The sequence below is a fragment of the Mastacembelus armatus genome, chromosome 4 (assembly GCF_900324485.2).
Source record: "Mastacembelus armatus chromosome 4, fMasArm1.2, whole genome shotgun sequence".
NCBI classification, from domain to species: domain Eukaryota; kingdom Metazoa; phylum Chordata; class Actinopteri; order Synbranchiformes; family Mastacembelidae; genus Mastacembelus; species Mastacembelus armatus.
The window spans coordinates 19805221-19820137 of NC_046636.1; the positions used below are offsets into that span (position 1 = coordinate 19805221).

Here is a 14917-nt window from a genome sequence, read left to right on the forward strand (position 1 = left end):
TTTTATATACAAAACTTTCTTTAGTACAAATAAAAATTTTTGCATACAATATATACATAAATTTAAAAAAATCTTAAAAAAAAAAAAAACATTTTTCAGGTTACAGGAAGCCATACCACAGCTCAGGACATAGGGAGTGAAAAGAGGTTACACCTTGACTACTAGACCCAAACATATTTACACTCAGCGTCGAGGTTATGGCAGAAAACCAGAGCACCCACAGGAAACCCACAGACATAAGGAGAAAACACAAACATCAAACATCAGATGGCACCAGACAGCAGCGCAAACCTCTGAGCCTCTTTTAGTGAATCCTAACATAAACAAAGTGAATAGGTTTAGGCCTCATCTCTTATACCGTGCATAGTGAAAAAAAAAATGATTCCAACATTGTCTGGATTCAACAAATTCTAGATTGTGTCCATTTACCTTAGATTGTCAGTTTTATCTAATGGGACAAGGCAATTTACCACTGTGAAAAACCATTTGGTACTTTGATCTAATGATGTCCAACTAGAATAATGTCAGTACAGTTACATTTGAGAATATCAAATTACTGAAACAATCTATATCTATTTTGCATTTCTGTGCTAACACTGAATCACTTGATCACATGTTATTATACAGCAATATGACACTATGTTGAATAACGCACACTTACATCATTGTGCCAGATTTATTGTGCTTAATTTGTACATTCAGCATAACAGTTCATAAAATGACACCTTTACAAATAAGTTACACTTTTGAAAACACAGACGCTGATGTCTGTTCACTGGTGGCTTGACTGCAGCCCTATTCCACATACAGTCCAAGTTTGTCTCCAACAGGCAGAGTCGACGGTGACATCATGTGTTGCACATCGCCATAAACAATGACAACAGCCAGAGAACAGACAGTGATGAACAAAACATTGGATTCTAGTCCGTAGTGCCACCACACTGAAACAGGGATGGGTCCTCAGCACTGCTCGAACCCTGCCATCAGTGAGAGGGCAAGAGACTCCACTGCACAAGAAGGAAAAGCAAAGAAATTATGGTAATTTCCACACAAACCTTTCTTTCTCTACAAAGAGATATAAAATAAAATAATAACTTGGAATTCTGAATTTAGTTATCTGAAAAAAAGAAGTCTGTTTGAATTCAGATTTACTTACAATGAGGGAAGGAGCCACGACATACAGCTTTATTGAGTATTGTCACAAGGAACATGTGACAGTTTTTGAAATCTGACTCCATTTTATCGATGGACTCAATCCTATAAAGAGATAAAAACAATACTGAGGCCTGTCAGGAAAGCTACAGCAGCATAGATTCTGGGTTTGATAGTTGGTATCTCAGACAGAAAATGAAATGTTTGGAATTTAAAGGAAATCAATTACTATGTGAAGTATCTTTAAATAATTCAACACAAATGTACTGATAATACATATAAAATATGTATACCATTTGTATACATTTCAGCTTCGATTTTAATGTCCTCCAGTCTATGTGAGACCACTTACTTCCAGGCTCCAGCTTGCCATCGGTCAGAGAAGATGAGGACTAGATTAAGAACCTTCATTATTGCCTCCTTCACAAAACTGACCTGAAGAAAACAGAAATGCAATGAACAAAAGTGGATTCCTGAAATACCATTAATCCCAACCTTACTCCGGTGCCCTCAGCCAGATCTAAGAATAACCCAAATCAGTGCCATTGAGCGTCATTTACCTTCTCCCTCAGCAGGCAACGGTCATGGATAGTTGCCAAATATCTGTAGTGGATCTTGATCAGCTGGTCTAGGTCCTTGGCTTCCTGTACTTGGTGCTGAAACTCCAGTCCTGTGCTGTGCAAAATCTGACAAAGCAATATAAGATTGAAAATCATGAGCAAATCATTCACTTGACATCATTGTAATTTTTTGTTTTTGCAAGGTGGCCCTTTGGCAGCTCAGTGGACAATAAAGTCCACACAGTGTGATTATACCCTATAGTACACTGTACTTTCAAAATGACATGCTGTGGAAACAGGTAGGTCAGCAAATAAAGTTTGACATGTCAAAGCAGGAGAAGCAATGGGGTAAACAGATCCAGTTAAAGATGGTTCAATTCCATTTAGCTACTCTATATTCAGGTCCTGGTACTGTGCATGTCTGCTGTGTAAAGGTCTATTTCATGACTCTTCTCACCCTGGTCATGATATAGTTGTGAAGGCTGTTGACAAAGTGCATCAGTTTGACCCGCAGCAGACACATTCGGTGAATCTGCTGATTTATAGGTTCTTTGACCTTTACTTCCTCAGCCAGAGACCCCTCCAGTTTCTTGGTGACATCTGTAAAATCTATGAGACATATTTCACATATTAGAGACCAAACACTGATGAGCACAAAAATGGTGCATTACTGAACTCACTGGGGATATTGTACATACACTGAGTAGATTTATGTCTGATTTAACATCTAATTTGTTGTTCATAATATACAATTTAATGGGGCTGTAATTTGGGCTGCAACGATTATTTTCATTACTTCACCTGTCAGATATTTACTCAGTTAACTGATTGGACTACAAAAAAAAAATGCCTGTCACACTCAGAGCTCAAGGTGATTTCTTTAAACACCTTGTTTTGTCTGAACAAAACAATCACAAATATTCGAAAGAAAAGAAATCCTCACAAAGAGCAGCAGGAAAAAGCTAATTCTATTTGTATATTTGCTTGAAAAATTACCCATGATCATCTCGGCTTTAATTTGAACTCATACCACTGAATCGAAGTGTGTCTAAACTGTATTTGGCCCATTTGATCTGTAGCAGGAGGAGAAATACTTGATTGTAGATCTTCTGACACTCTGAGCTGATGACAATATCAACGGGCCAGGGTACCTGTGAAAAGTTAAAAAAAAAACAAAACATTCATTTTAACATGTTATTTTCTAAACAAAATGAAACATGAACAACATTTAGGCAATTACATTTGCTTAGGTCACCTTGTAACTGAGAGTGAGCACTTCTAGATTATTCACAGGATGTTTTTTCCTGGAAGGATCGATGGTTTCCAGAAAGACTGACAACCTATAAAAATCAAATGAAGGGAGTAAATGTCAATACTATAAAAGAGATACAGAAATAAGTTACAGAAATAATATATGAAACATGCAGTACCTGCTACTGTCCTCTGGGTAGCGCTGCCCCACTGCCTCCTGCAGCTGCACATTAAGAAAAGACAACTGCTGCCAGCTCTCCTTCTCCTGCACTTTGTCAAAGATGGCTGTGTAAAAATCGTACATGGTGTCTCCAGCTTCTAGCAGGAAGTAGTTCCTCATAGCTTGGAGGTATTCAAGCAGTCTGTGGAAACACCAAGCAACTCAAAAGCTCTATATGCACCAACAAAACAGCATTAAACGTCCTCAGTCAATTAAAAGCAGTGCTTACCTGTAGTCTTTTTTCAGAGTCTTCATCAGGTTCCCACAACACTCGATGTACCTCTTCTCGATGTGGGGGTAGAGGCAGGAACGCAAAGTCAGCTCAAATGTCTGGCAGGTGACTGATTGAGAGGAGCGGTCCACGATGAAATCTCCTCCAGAGAAGCGCTCATGGAAATCGCTCTGTTCCAAGAACAACCTGAAGTGGAACACAGACCAGAGCTACTTCGTTTATCTTGTCTTTGTCTGGGACAAAAAAAAAAAAAAAAACATATACTCCCTTTGAAATCCAATTATCTTTGGACAGTATCATTTGAGAGATTTTAAAACCAGCAGTTGCAAAAAAAAAAAAAAGCATTATATAACGATGGCTACAGCAAAGCCCTAAGCTTTGTTCTTGAAAGGACAAACAGCTGTGGATAACACATTCCCTGCTTGCTCTGAGTCTTCCATTTTCAGTCTTCATTATGTGTTTCAAAGCAAAAGGAAAGTACCAGGGGAAAAGTGCATTTTTATGTTGCTGCTGTTTACCTGGCAAAGTTAATGGCCAGTAACGGATCATGGACGTCTTCAAACTCCAGATGCTGGGCCATGATGGACTGCATCTTTATGAGACTTCTCTTGGTGGCTTGTTGTTCAGCCATCGTGTCTGCTGGAAATTCATCTTGGCTGCAGAGGCGTGACTGCACTGACTCCAGAAACAGCGTGTACAAACTCTTCCTCTCTGCATCTGCAATGTGTAATGTGACATTCTCCAAGAAAATACAGTAACACCGCTCTGTCTATAAAAATAAAATGCACAGACTGACAAACATGTCTTGCATGACAAACACCGACCTCGAGGAGATCTCCGTGAATCCTCAGCCTCCTTACAGTCCAGATTTTTGAGCAGCTGCATGGACTTCCCTGCCATGATGATCTGCTTGAGGACAGGTTTGAGGAAGGACACCATGGTGAGCTGCCTATTGCTGGAGCCCTGATCCCCTCCGGAGCTCCCGCTGGCTGTGTCATTCAGCTTTTCCTCATTCTCCACCATCTCCGAAACACTGTAAAGAGTGTATGTGGCGTGCCAGAAATCCCTGTGGTTCACTGGCACATCCTTGTTCCTGGGCAAACAAAAGAGCAAGCATTTGGAGGTTGGACAGTCATGTAGGAAGAGGGGTTTGAAAATTCTTGTCTAAACAATCTGTTTCATACCTTTGAATGATGAACTCTTTAGCAGGGTCAAACAGGTGTCCGTGAACAATCCATTCATCCACAATCTCCAAATACGGCCGGACTGTCTCCGTCCAGAGAGAAAATAATAGAGCCACCTGGCAGGGAAAGATGTCCCACATGAATGCAGTTGGACCCATTTCCTGGTTATGATTCATTAACGCTGTTTTATGTGTAGACTTTACTGACCCAAAAACTCACCACTTGCTCAGAAGCTTCTCCGGCACTGTCGTACTCAATGATAGCCTTGTACAGAGTGTTGAGTAAGTGCGAGGCGCGCACAACGTTTGGAGTCTCAGGGGGTACTTCAGCGACCCCTGTACAGAAGACTTTGTGCAGCACTTTGATCTGTGCCAAGTGAGGACTGAGTCGCTCCAGGACAGCAGACAGAGTCACTGTTTCATCTGCAAGAAAACTGCTCATAAAATACCAGCTGATGTAAGAAACACACCCCTCATTGCTCAAAGACTCAGTTATGGTTGAGGACTAATACTATGCAGGAACACTGTACACTGTACTGTACACACTTCATCAATGTAGTTGCACCAATATCACAATGCACTCTTTTTTTAAATTGCAGCACAGGTGGATCCTTGCTGCTGCTATCACCAGACTTATTGTCCACAGAACATCTGTGCAGAGACCTGAAGACAGTCATTCGCAGACACTTCCCATCTAATCTAATGGGGCTCAAGGGTATCTGCCAGGAAGAATGGGCGAAACTGGCCAGTTCCGCTTGTGCAGAACTTGTAAGAGTCTTACAAACAGAATAGAATGCTGTAATTTCTGCCAAAGGGGTTTTTACAAAGTACTGAATTTATGGTATGCTTTAGTACTGGGGTCAGCCAGCCTTGGTCCTCAAGAGCCCCTGCTCTACTTCTTGTCCAACTATCCCTGCTGTCAAGGACCAGCAGGGAGATGAGATGAGAGATTCCAGTTCTGGATTTTTAAATACATTGCAAAAATGTCTAAAAACAGATTCTCTTTGTGATTATGTGTTATAGACTCTAAATCGATGGGCAAAAGTGATCATTTTATGCATTTAAAAATCTGAAAGATCACCGGTGCTGTGTTCCAAATGTTATCCTCAGCTATCGCAAGGAATGCAGTATTATTATATTATCATACCCTGAGTTATATGTTCATTTCACTCACTTAAACATACTTGTACTTGCCATTGCATATGAGCTCTCTTTCAATTGTGGTCAGCTCCTCTTTGAAACTGGTAAAGTACTTGTTGAGTGCCCAAACAAAAGCCTGGTAGGTCCTGAAGGGAGGCTCGGAGCCCTTCTTGGAGCTGTAGCAGGAACCTGAGCCAGGTGGGCACGGCTCCGAGCTGTACCCCGTCACCTCGTCTATGAACTTCTGAAGCCTGAACACTGCCTGCCCATACACAGCAACATGCTCCAGTACAGAACGCAGGCAGTTCTGCAGCACAGAAGCAGAAAAGACCATGGTTCCAAAGGACAAAGAAACCCATTTATTAAAATAGAAGTTTTTTTTCTGTTTTTTTTTTTTTTTTTTTCAAACTTACACTAGTCAGATGAGTTACCACTACGTTGTTCCTTACTGAAACCTTCCCATCATGGTGTTGGAATATAAAGTGTTTCTTTACTCCAGAGAAAAGCCTGCAATACAATATCCATAAGAAAGAACTTGACTGTGTGATAACACATGATCAAGATGTTTACATGAGCCTGTAAGGAACAAAGGAATCAAATGTTTGAAAGTTCATAAAGAGGCTGAACGGTGAGATAGCAGGAGATAAATTTCCATGTATATTTGTTCAGTGATACACCATAGCATCATTGCATCTTACCACAGTGTCTCCCGTATTACTTGGGTCTCTGTGACAAAGGCCTTTTCTTCTGGCAGATACAGTGGATCAGTGTTGTACAAGTGCTGATCCCTGAGAAACATTTCAAAATTTTAAATCAATTCAACACAAAATCCCTCTGAAGTTAACTTCAACTTGTTATTAACAATATTAGTCTTTTAACCTTTTTTTTTTTTTTTTAAAGTAACATCCCTGTCAATCCAGTACAAGCTATATTAGTGGTGATAATCAAGTATCACCTCTTTTCACTCAAAATCAATTATGGAAGTAGCATTTTATTAAAATTTCACAACTTTGCAAAAATAAAACACTACTGAAGTTTGAAAAATGAAGTTATAAAGTGACCACTATAAAAACAACATTGTACAGGCAAAGGTCATAAAATTATAGGACTGAAGTCACACATGCTGCGAGCAGTTCTAGAAACGTACTCATTATAAATTTGGCCAGTACAGGCATACACAGCAGTTTGGAGCCTTACCACACATTGAGCAGGTTGGAGTGTAAATGCAAGCTGTGAGGAAAGCGAGGGGCGTGTGCAACCCAGTACGGTGTCACTACATGCTGTTCAAGCCACGCCCGGGCGTCAGGGTCTCCCACTGGAAAAACAAACTGGAATTATTTTCATACTCAAAAATATCGTCAATATAGGCACATGGTTACTTTGTTTGGGTCCTGTCTACCGCTTCCAAAATCACAAAGGCTTCTACAATGTACATCGTTTTATTATGTTATTTTATTGTTTGATCAGTCCGCACCCGTCCATGTCACTGGCACTGTCTTGTTGGTTGTATCTTGGTCCTCCTGTGGCGTCCTGTCCAACTGAATACCAGAGTCCTCCCTGCTGATTGGCTGCTGACTGTCATTATCATCACTCTCCTCCTCGGACCACTCCTAAAAACCAGGCAACATATGTTTAGATTATGTAGAAATCAACGTGGATTAGCTGGGGAACTGCTTTATGTAGGCTGGATTACTTATTTTACAGACCAGTGGTCCGGGACAGCCAGTTAAAAAAAAAAAAAAAAAAAAAGTTGCAGCAAAATAGTAGAAATTATATCAGCAAAAAAGTTATTACCATTGGAAAAAAAAAATTGTAATCAATTTTAATTTAGTTTTAATAAAGGAACATTTGTGCTAGCTGTGTATTAAAGATTATATTGACAAAAAACTTCTCCTTTAAGTCTTTTTGTCATTTTAAAGTACATCAACTGTACACACAAAAATTAGATGGCCTCTCAGGTCTGTGTGGGCTTAAATCTCCCTCACATTACAACTCATTTTGTTACATCTTGTCATGGTGTGCAGGGGCTTTTAACAACATTTTGTAACGTATATATTGTGGTAGTTCAGGTCCATAAAAGATAGGTTTGGATATGAATTGCTCACTGGGGTATCTGGGTAGGGTCCAGTGTCTATGTCCTCGCCCTCCATCAGATATTTTGCCCAGTCAAAGTTGTCCTCTGGTTCTGCAGAGACACAAGTTGAAAAAATATTGATTAGCTCAAACCCTAATAGTTTTTTAAAAAGATTTAACAGTTCCGTAAATCAACTCACCAGCATCCTTCACCCTGGGTCTCTCTGTAAAGTCTGTATTTGAGGGGGACCCCGACAAGAAGAGCAGCAGTGACAGTATGCTATAGTGTACATCAGTCTGCAAAAACAAAACAAAAAAAAGGAAGCTGTAGTGTGTGCTATATAATTTATCAATCTACTGTTCCATAAGGAAACATAAGCCATAAACATTAGGTATCTAGTGGATTTATTCTGTCAGTGTATGTCTGTTACTTGAGCTTCCCACAGAGGAACTTCACTTGTGCAGGCTGCCCAGGTGCAGTATATTAACGCCCTCCCCTTTTTATTATCATAGCATTTTTATTAGTCTGGCAGTTTTCATTTTGTCAATAAGAACATAGACAGGAAATGTTTGTGGATGTGATACTTCTTATACCAAAAACGAGAATACAACAAAATAAAAAGCAATATTGGCCCTGTGATGGACTGGTGACCTGACCAGGGTGTACCCCTGCCTTTCACCCAAAGAGAGCTGGGATAGACTCCAGCAGATCCCTGTGACCCTGATTGGGAATAAGCAGGTAGAGATAATCGATGGAGGGATGGAAAAAAGCTTATTACGACTACTATGACATTTCACATTTTATTAAAAGATTACAACTAAATCAAAATGCCAAAATTAACATGGAAAGAATGGAAAGTGAACCCAAAAAACTCACAGTGACTCCAACAGCCTGTGTGAACTGACACATTTGATAGAATTGAGATTTATTACAGAACATGCATGAAACATGTCTAAAAATGTGTTCAGGGTAAATTGGCCTAACATGCCCTTTTGCCATGTCTCTCAGATCATAAACTGACTGAAGGGAAAGCACCAGGCTGCTTAACTGTTCATTCCTACTTTAATCTCACAGTGCCCATATAAAGGTAGATGGAGGAGTGGGTTAAGGGGGTCAAATCTGTAATGTGAAATTAATGGATATATCCAATGAATCAAAGCATCACCAAACATTTATTTAAAACCTTTGGGACACACAGCATACCATACCTTTGGTCCGTCTGTATTCGGTAAAGGTGAATTCAGGAATTCCTCAGTCAGTCTCATCCAGCTCCCTGCTTTACTCAGGTCTGAGTGGACCATGAGCTTTTCATAGATTCTAAAAAAAAACATGGCAGATTTTGAATAACAGCACTTTGCTAAAGACTCCAGACATAATATAAAGAAGTGGGTGGACATTCATTCAGAGCACATACAGCCTATATTAGTGAATCAACACTCTCCTCCACTGTGTGCATCAAACCACAAATCAACAATCATCAGGAGGACAACACTTAAATGAATTAAATGACTTAAGTGCAAGCATCTATAAATAAAGGAGAGGAAGACCTCTGCTGAAGGTCAAACTGCACAATGCACAAGAGATGTCTGAGGTGAACATCTTTGCCTTACTGATGATTTTTGAATTATTATACTTAGTAAATATTTCATTCACTCTAACGGGATCATCAGATGAAACACCGCAGAAACAATAGGACTGAAGTTGAACCCCATTTAATTAAACACTGTGCCACAGGAAGACTCACCCACTTATGCTGCGCTGGACTTTGTGGCTGTCCACGTCCAGGTACCGGTGGAACCTGCCCACAAACGACATCACCGATTATGGATCATTGTTTACAGGTTTAGCGTTAGCTAGCAGTTAGCTCCAGACCTGTCAAGCGCTACTCACTTAAAATTGGACCAGGCAAATTTCAGTGCCAGCTGGAAATTCTGGTCGTCCTCGTCCTCCACCCCGCTGATACATCTGATCAACTTCTTCGTTTGCTTCTCTGTCTCCTTTTCGAAGGTGCTCCAGTGAGCCATGTTGACGCGGCACTTAGCTTTCAGCCCACAGGCGCCTGCAGGCAGCTGCTTATGTGTCGGGTTATGTGTCTGGTTCTATGGGCTAAAAGGCTCCATGTTCATAAACAGCATGTTAAAACACGACCTTTACAGCAAGGTCAGGAAGCTTTGACTGTTAGTCCACCGACTCCTCCAGTGCCGCGCCGCCTTTACCTCCAACAACAAACGACGCAAGGTGTGCGCATGCGCGGTAGCAAAATAAAGGTTAAACTCTTGTTTGCTGGTTTTATGCTTCATCTAAACACGCGTGTTTAAAACCGTCCACCCGGGCAACAAAAAGGTTTGACGTGTGATATAAATAACACACCGCTGACTCACACAGTATTCAAACGGAGCGATTATTTCTCGGTCTTCTCCCATAATTCATTGCAATCCGGATAGGTTACGGTAGGTGGTATCCGCTACAATCTCTTCCCTCCAAGGCTCTTTGGGGGTCCCGATGCTCCCCCTCTCTGTGTGTCATACATGGTTTTGCTGTTTCACGGACACACTGGGGAAAACGTGCGTGTGTGGAGACGCTTCAGTGACAGTTATATCAGACTCGCTTTGAAAGGCTCCTGTGTGTAAAGTGGAACGAGAAAGAAAGTGTGGGTTTGTGCTCCGCGGGGCGTGGCCAACCTCCCCCGACGTACACTGTCTCTGTTCTCACGGGCACTGAACAACAACTTCGCTGCAAGACGCGGACGGTTACGCGGTGCTTCACGGAGCGCTGTGCCAACCCTTAACGCAACACGGTGACCAGCCGGATTCCGCTGAAAGGAAATGAAGAGGAGGCTGCATAAGAAATATCTGATTTTGATACTGGCATATTCAGGTTTGCTTCTGTTAATCCCATACGTCTTAGATTACCGGGATAAATCTGTTCAAGACGCGCAGCGCGGACTGCCGCAGCAACAGTCCAGATGTCCAGATTTGGAGAACAGGGTGGCGCAGCTCTGGGATAACGGCGAGAAACTCAACGGCAGCTACACGACGGAGATCGCCGTCAACAGGAGCCAGTCTCGTATAAACATCTACCTGCATGCCACTTGGAGGACCGGCTCCTCTTTTTTGGGGGAGCTGTTCAACCAGCACCCTGATGTTTTTTACCTGTACGAGCCGATGTGGCACATTTGGCAGGCTCTGTACCCGGGGGATGCGGGGAGTCTCCAGGGCGCAGTGCGGGACATGATGAACGCTTTGTATAGGTGTGATTTTTCCGTTCTCAAACTTTACGCAGGCTCACAAAACATCACCACTTCCTTTATATTTGGCTGGAAAATGAACAAGGTTATATGTTCGGAGCCGCTATGTGACGCGCACAAACGGTACCAAATTGGGTTGGTGAAAGAGGACCAGTGCGCGAAGTGCCAGAAAAGAGACATTAGAGATCTGGAGAGGGAGTGCAAAAAATATCCCGTGATGGTGATCAAGGGAGTGCGCGTTTTGGATGTGAGCACGCTGGTTCCTTTGATTAAAGACCCGACGATCAACCTACAGGTCATTCAGCTCTTTAGAGATCCGAGGGCCGTGCACAACTCGCGGCTAAAATCCAAACAGGCCCTGGTGAAGGAGAGCATCCAGGTGCTGAGGAGCAAGAAGCAGAACGACAAGTACAAGCGGCTGCTGGTGCCGAGCAACAGGGTGAACCGGGCGGAGAGCTACGTCTCCAGTGCCATGGAGCTCATCTGTGACAACTGGCTCAGTGACATGATGCTGGTGATGAACGCGCCCCCCTGGGTCCGGAGGAATTACCTCCGCGTCCGCTACGAGGACCTGGTCCTGTACCCGATGCAGGAGCTCCAGAGGCTCTACCGCTTCTCCAACCTCCCAACCTTCCCTGCTTTGGAGAGGTTTGCGCTGAACATGACGCGCGGTAACGGATATTCCTCAGATAGGCCCTTCCTGATATCATCCAGAGACGCAAAAGAGGCGATATACGCCTGGAGGGAACGTCTCAGTGTGGAGCAGATAAACCAAGTGGAGGCATACTGCAGCGAAGTCATGAGGCAGCTGGGCTATCACAAAAACAGCAGGGACAAAACAACATAAGGATGTGCCAGGAGGAGTCACGCGCTAAGGTACGGAGAGATGGACTCACAGGGTCTTTAATCTGAGGGTTTAAAATCAGCAGTGTTTAACGGTTGCCACAGATCACCAGTGTCCTCCTGTGCATCACTCTTGTTTTTAAACGTACAGTCATATCAGCACAGGAAGTTGGTGTTCGAACAGAAACCGTCCCTGCAGGCTTCAGTTATGCTGCTGTGCTCTGTGGCTGCTCAGTGACCCCTCACCTCCATCTTAAAAGAGAAACAGAAAAGAGGGAAACCTGTGGGGACCAGCGGTGTCAGATTTATATTCATTTCCCTTTGCAAACATAATTAACAACTAATAAACAAGCTACAGGGTTTGGATTAGATCAAGTCCCAGTGCACTCAGAGATCTGCTTTGCCTACCTCCCACAGCTTTCTTTTTTTTTTTTTCCCCTTGCAGAATGACTTGTGTGCACAGTTGGACACCGACATGAACTTGACAGTAAATTTATGGACCTGGAGGAGTTTGTCATGTGACTGAATTTGATTCTGCTTGCACAGTAGACAGTTTTTGTTTAAATCGTTTAGTTTTCTTATCACAGGTGCGTTAACAAAAGGCGAAACGAGCAGAATTTCCACGGTTGCTCAAAAGGCCAAACTTAAAAGAGGTTTTTGATAAACTGAAGCATTCCAGCATTGACATTTTCAACACAAATGGCTCCACTGTAGCTGATTTTAATTAGAGTGAGACCGTCAGGGAAAAATGTCTCCCTTCCTAATGGCTGACTGAGCTGCTGTTTGATAGAGGCCTTGTTGTTTACTCCCTGGCAATGCTGGGTCCTCTCTTGGATAGCGGGGGCTGGCAGCGAGTCACAGGGCCTCAGACTATGCCGTCGAGAAGGGGGTCATTGTATGTAGTTGTTTGTGACGGGGTAGAGCTCCCAGGGTTACCACCAGCCTGTCGCCACCAGGTCCCTCAAGCGAGGCCCTTTAGAGTTGGGCTGCCTGCAGGCCGTCAACATATAGCAGACACAGGGTGGAGGTACCCCGTCTCTCACCACCTCCGCCCTGACTTCAGCGGTGATACAGCTGCTGACAGAGGCCCTGAGCATTATTAATTCTGTTGAATGTGTCTGAAGTGCTTTATGTTCACATATCTGTTCTGGTGTGCCGTGTGGGTTTCTTTTAATCCTCAAATGATTTGCTTTTCTCTTCCAGGGTATTCAGGGCTGAGGCCAAAAGGTGGAACAAAAAAAACAAGCAGCTGGAATGTGGATCACTGAGGGCTGGCAAGCTCTTATGTTGTTTTCCTTCAACCAGACTGAGTCAGTGAACTGAAGGAAATCCAAGCAGAAAGAGCAGTCACAGATACACAAATCTGAAACGGGGAGAAGGTGGCTCATTGTTACAGTGTTACCTGTTTAACCCCAGCAGGATCCGGGGCCTACATAGAGAGAAACGAAAGAGGGAAAATGAACAAAAGGAGATGAGGCTGGTTTGTCATGCTGCTGTCACACAGACCAGCCTGTAGCCTTCTGTCCTTTCAGTAGCACTAATCCCTCCTTAAATCCCCTGCAGGCAAGGGCCATAAAAAGCCAGAGATGGGTCAGGATCAACGACTGTCAAGATCCAGGGCTGCAGTGTTGGCTTCAGTCTCACCTGTGTTACTTATCCATCCAGCATATGACTAAATGTGGAAGTAATCTCCAGCATCACTGATACATAACTGCAGTTGACTCACTAACAGTGCTAATGTAGAGCTTCAGAGAAGGAACTACAGTATTATCTGGGAGAGGTCTAACTGAGGAAATGCTGTCCCACCCCCGGCCCCTCAGGAATCCGGACAGCTGCAGCGCCTCACTGACAAAACACTCACACGGGTGTGAAGCTTTCTAATATCCCACGATCGGGTCTTGGAGAACTGCCTTTGTCCTAGGAGTTGCCAATGAACTTTTTTTTTAGGATGTTTTCACAACAGAAGGTACTTCTTATTGTCCATAGGTTTTGGTTGTAAAATGCTGTGAAATCTCTCTGGATTTCAGGAGGGATGAAATGTTTACCAGCATCCGTGTGTTCAACTTTAGAAGTTGGCTCTGTAAAAAAAAAAAAAAAAAAAAAAAAAAAAAAAATCGGTCTGGATTGAATTCCTGAAGAAAGACATGTTTAGACTTACTCAAACTGACTTCAATAAAAACTTAGTAAAAACCGGACATTTCCTGGGCAAGAGGTGATTCCTGCATTATGACTGTGCATTAGTGAGCATTTGGAAATTTGAGTTGAATTCTAAATGTGATGAGAGTTTAACATAAATCATAATTATTCATGAACTGAATTTCAATTCAATATAACTCATTTCATGGACTATATTTTTATTATAGTGACCAATAGTGAGCCTTTTAAAATTAGTTTGTTCTGTATACAACTATGAACTTGTGCAATGGGACTGAATGGACCTCAGACTTTTAATATTCAAGTCTATGCAATACACACTCATAACTTACAAACAGCACACCATTAGTGGGCAGTAAATTTGCATTTCAGCAGTACGTACACTTGCTGGGATATAATTGCTATGGAGATCTATGGGGATTGTGTTTTAATATTAATTACTTGTTCAATATGTAAATTCTCTACAGAGAATTACACATAGTTTTAATTGATTTTTTTGGTTGCATTAAAACCAGGAGGAGACATTTAGCACAAATACCACTGAAATGATACTTATGAAAATATTTGTATCAAATGTTACATTATTATGCACATATTAATATGAAGCAAAGGTTGCTCTGAGTTACAGCAAAAAACAAAACAAAAAATGCAAAGTGGGCAACTAGTGCATTTTATTTAGGAAACTTCTTCAAACAGCTTTTTGGGCCAAAAATCAACTAGAAGCGTGGGGGAGCTCATAGATTGAGAGTTTTTATTGACACATTGACATGCAAAATGCAAACCATGGCAGGTAGATCTTGGCAGCCAGTTGCTGCAAGAAACAACAGGTGCACATATTGACAACTAAGCCACAACTCCTAT

The 14917-nt window shown here is 42.3% G+C and overlaps 2 protein-coding genes across 3 annotated transcripts; one reads left to right on the top strand and one right to left on the bottom strand.

The window, feature by feature from the left end:
- Positions 1-127: 127 nt before the first annotated feature.
- Positions 128-10062, bottom strand: tubgcp5 (tubulin gamma complex component 5). 2 transcript variants are annotated; one of them, XM_026305313.2, is made up of 23 exons: positions 9703-10062; positions 9557-9610; positions 9021-9129; positions 8012-8108; positions 7844-7923; positions 7213-7348; positions 6936-7053; positions 6437-6526; positions 6152-6245; positions 5793-6045; positions 4819-5021; positions 4600-4733; positions 4240-4508; positions 3934-4132; positions 3413-3601; positions 3143-3325; positions 2968-3052; positions 2743-2863; positions 2170-2321; positions 1713-1838; positions 1505-1587; positions 1157-1257; positions 128-1007 (listed from the first exon to the last, which is right to left on the bottom strand). In XM_026305313.2, exons 1-23 carry the CDS (start codon positions 9834-9836, stop codon positions 961-963), a joined length of 3057 nt encoding a protein of 1018 aa, XP_026161098.1. In that variant the 5' UTR covers positions 9837-10062; the 3' UTR covers positions 128-960. The 2 variants fall into 2 exon arrangements, with proteins under 2 accessions (XP_026161098.1, XP_026161099.1); XM_026305314.2 differs by having other exon boundaries at positions 129-1007; positions 4600-4715.
- Positions 10063-10364: 302 nt separating this feature from the next.
- Positions 10365-13135, top strand: chst7 (carbohydrate (N-acetylglucosamine 6-O) sulfotransferase 7). The gene is made up of 2 exons (XM_026305317.2): positions 10365-11935; positions 13106-13135. Exon 1 carries the CDS (start codon positions 10638-10640, stop codon positions 11904-11906), a length of 1269 nt encoding a protein of 422 aa, XP_026161102.1. The 5' UTR covers positions 10365-10637; the 3' UTR covers positions 11907-11935; positions 13106-13135.
- The last annotated feature ends 1782 nt before the right edge of the window (positions 13136-14917 follow it).

What these genes read in the sequence shown, in the direction of transcription:
- tubgcp5 (XM_026305313.2), bottom strand. Translation starts at nt 9,836, where the DNA reads ATGGCTCACTGGAGCACCTTCGAAAAGGAGACAGAGAAGCAAACGAAG. An exon ending in ACCCAGGGTGAAGGATGCTG is followed by an intron (nt 7,924 to 8,011) that starts GTGAGTTGATTT and finishes GTGTCTCTGCAG; the next exon opens with AACCAGAGGACAACTTTGAC. An exon ending in GACCCTACCCAGATACCCCA is followed by an intron (nt 7,349 to 7,843) that starts GTGAGCAATTCA and finishes CCTGGTTTTTAG; the next exon opens with GAGTGGTCCGAGGAGGAGAG.
- chst7 (XM_026305317.2), top strand. Translation starts at nt 10,638, where the DNA reads ATGAAGAGGAGGCTGCATAAGAAATATCTGATTTTGATACTGGCATAT.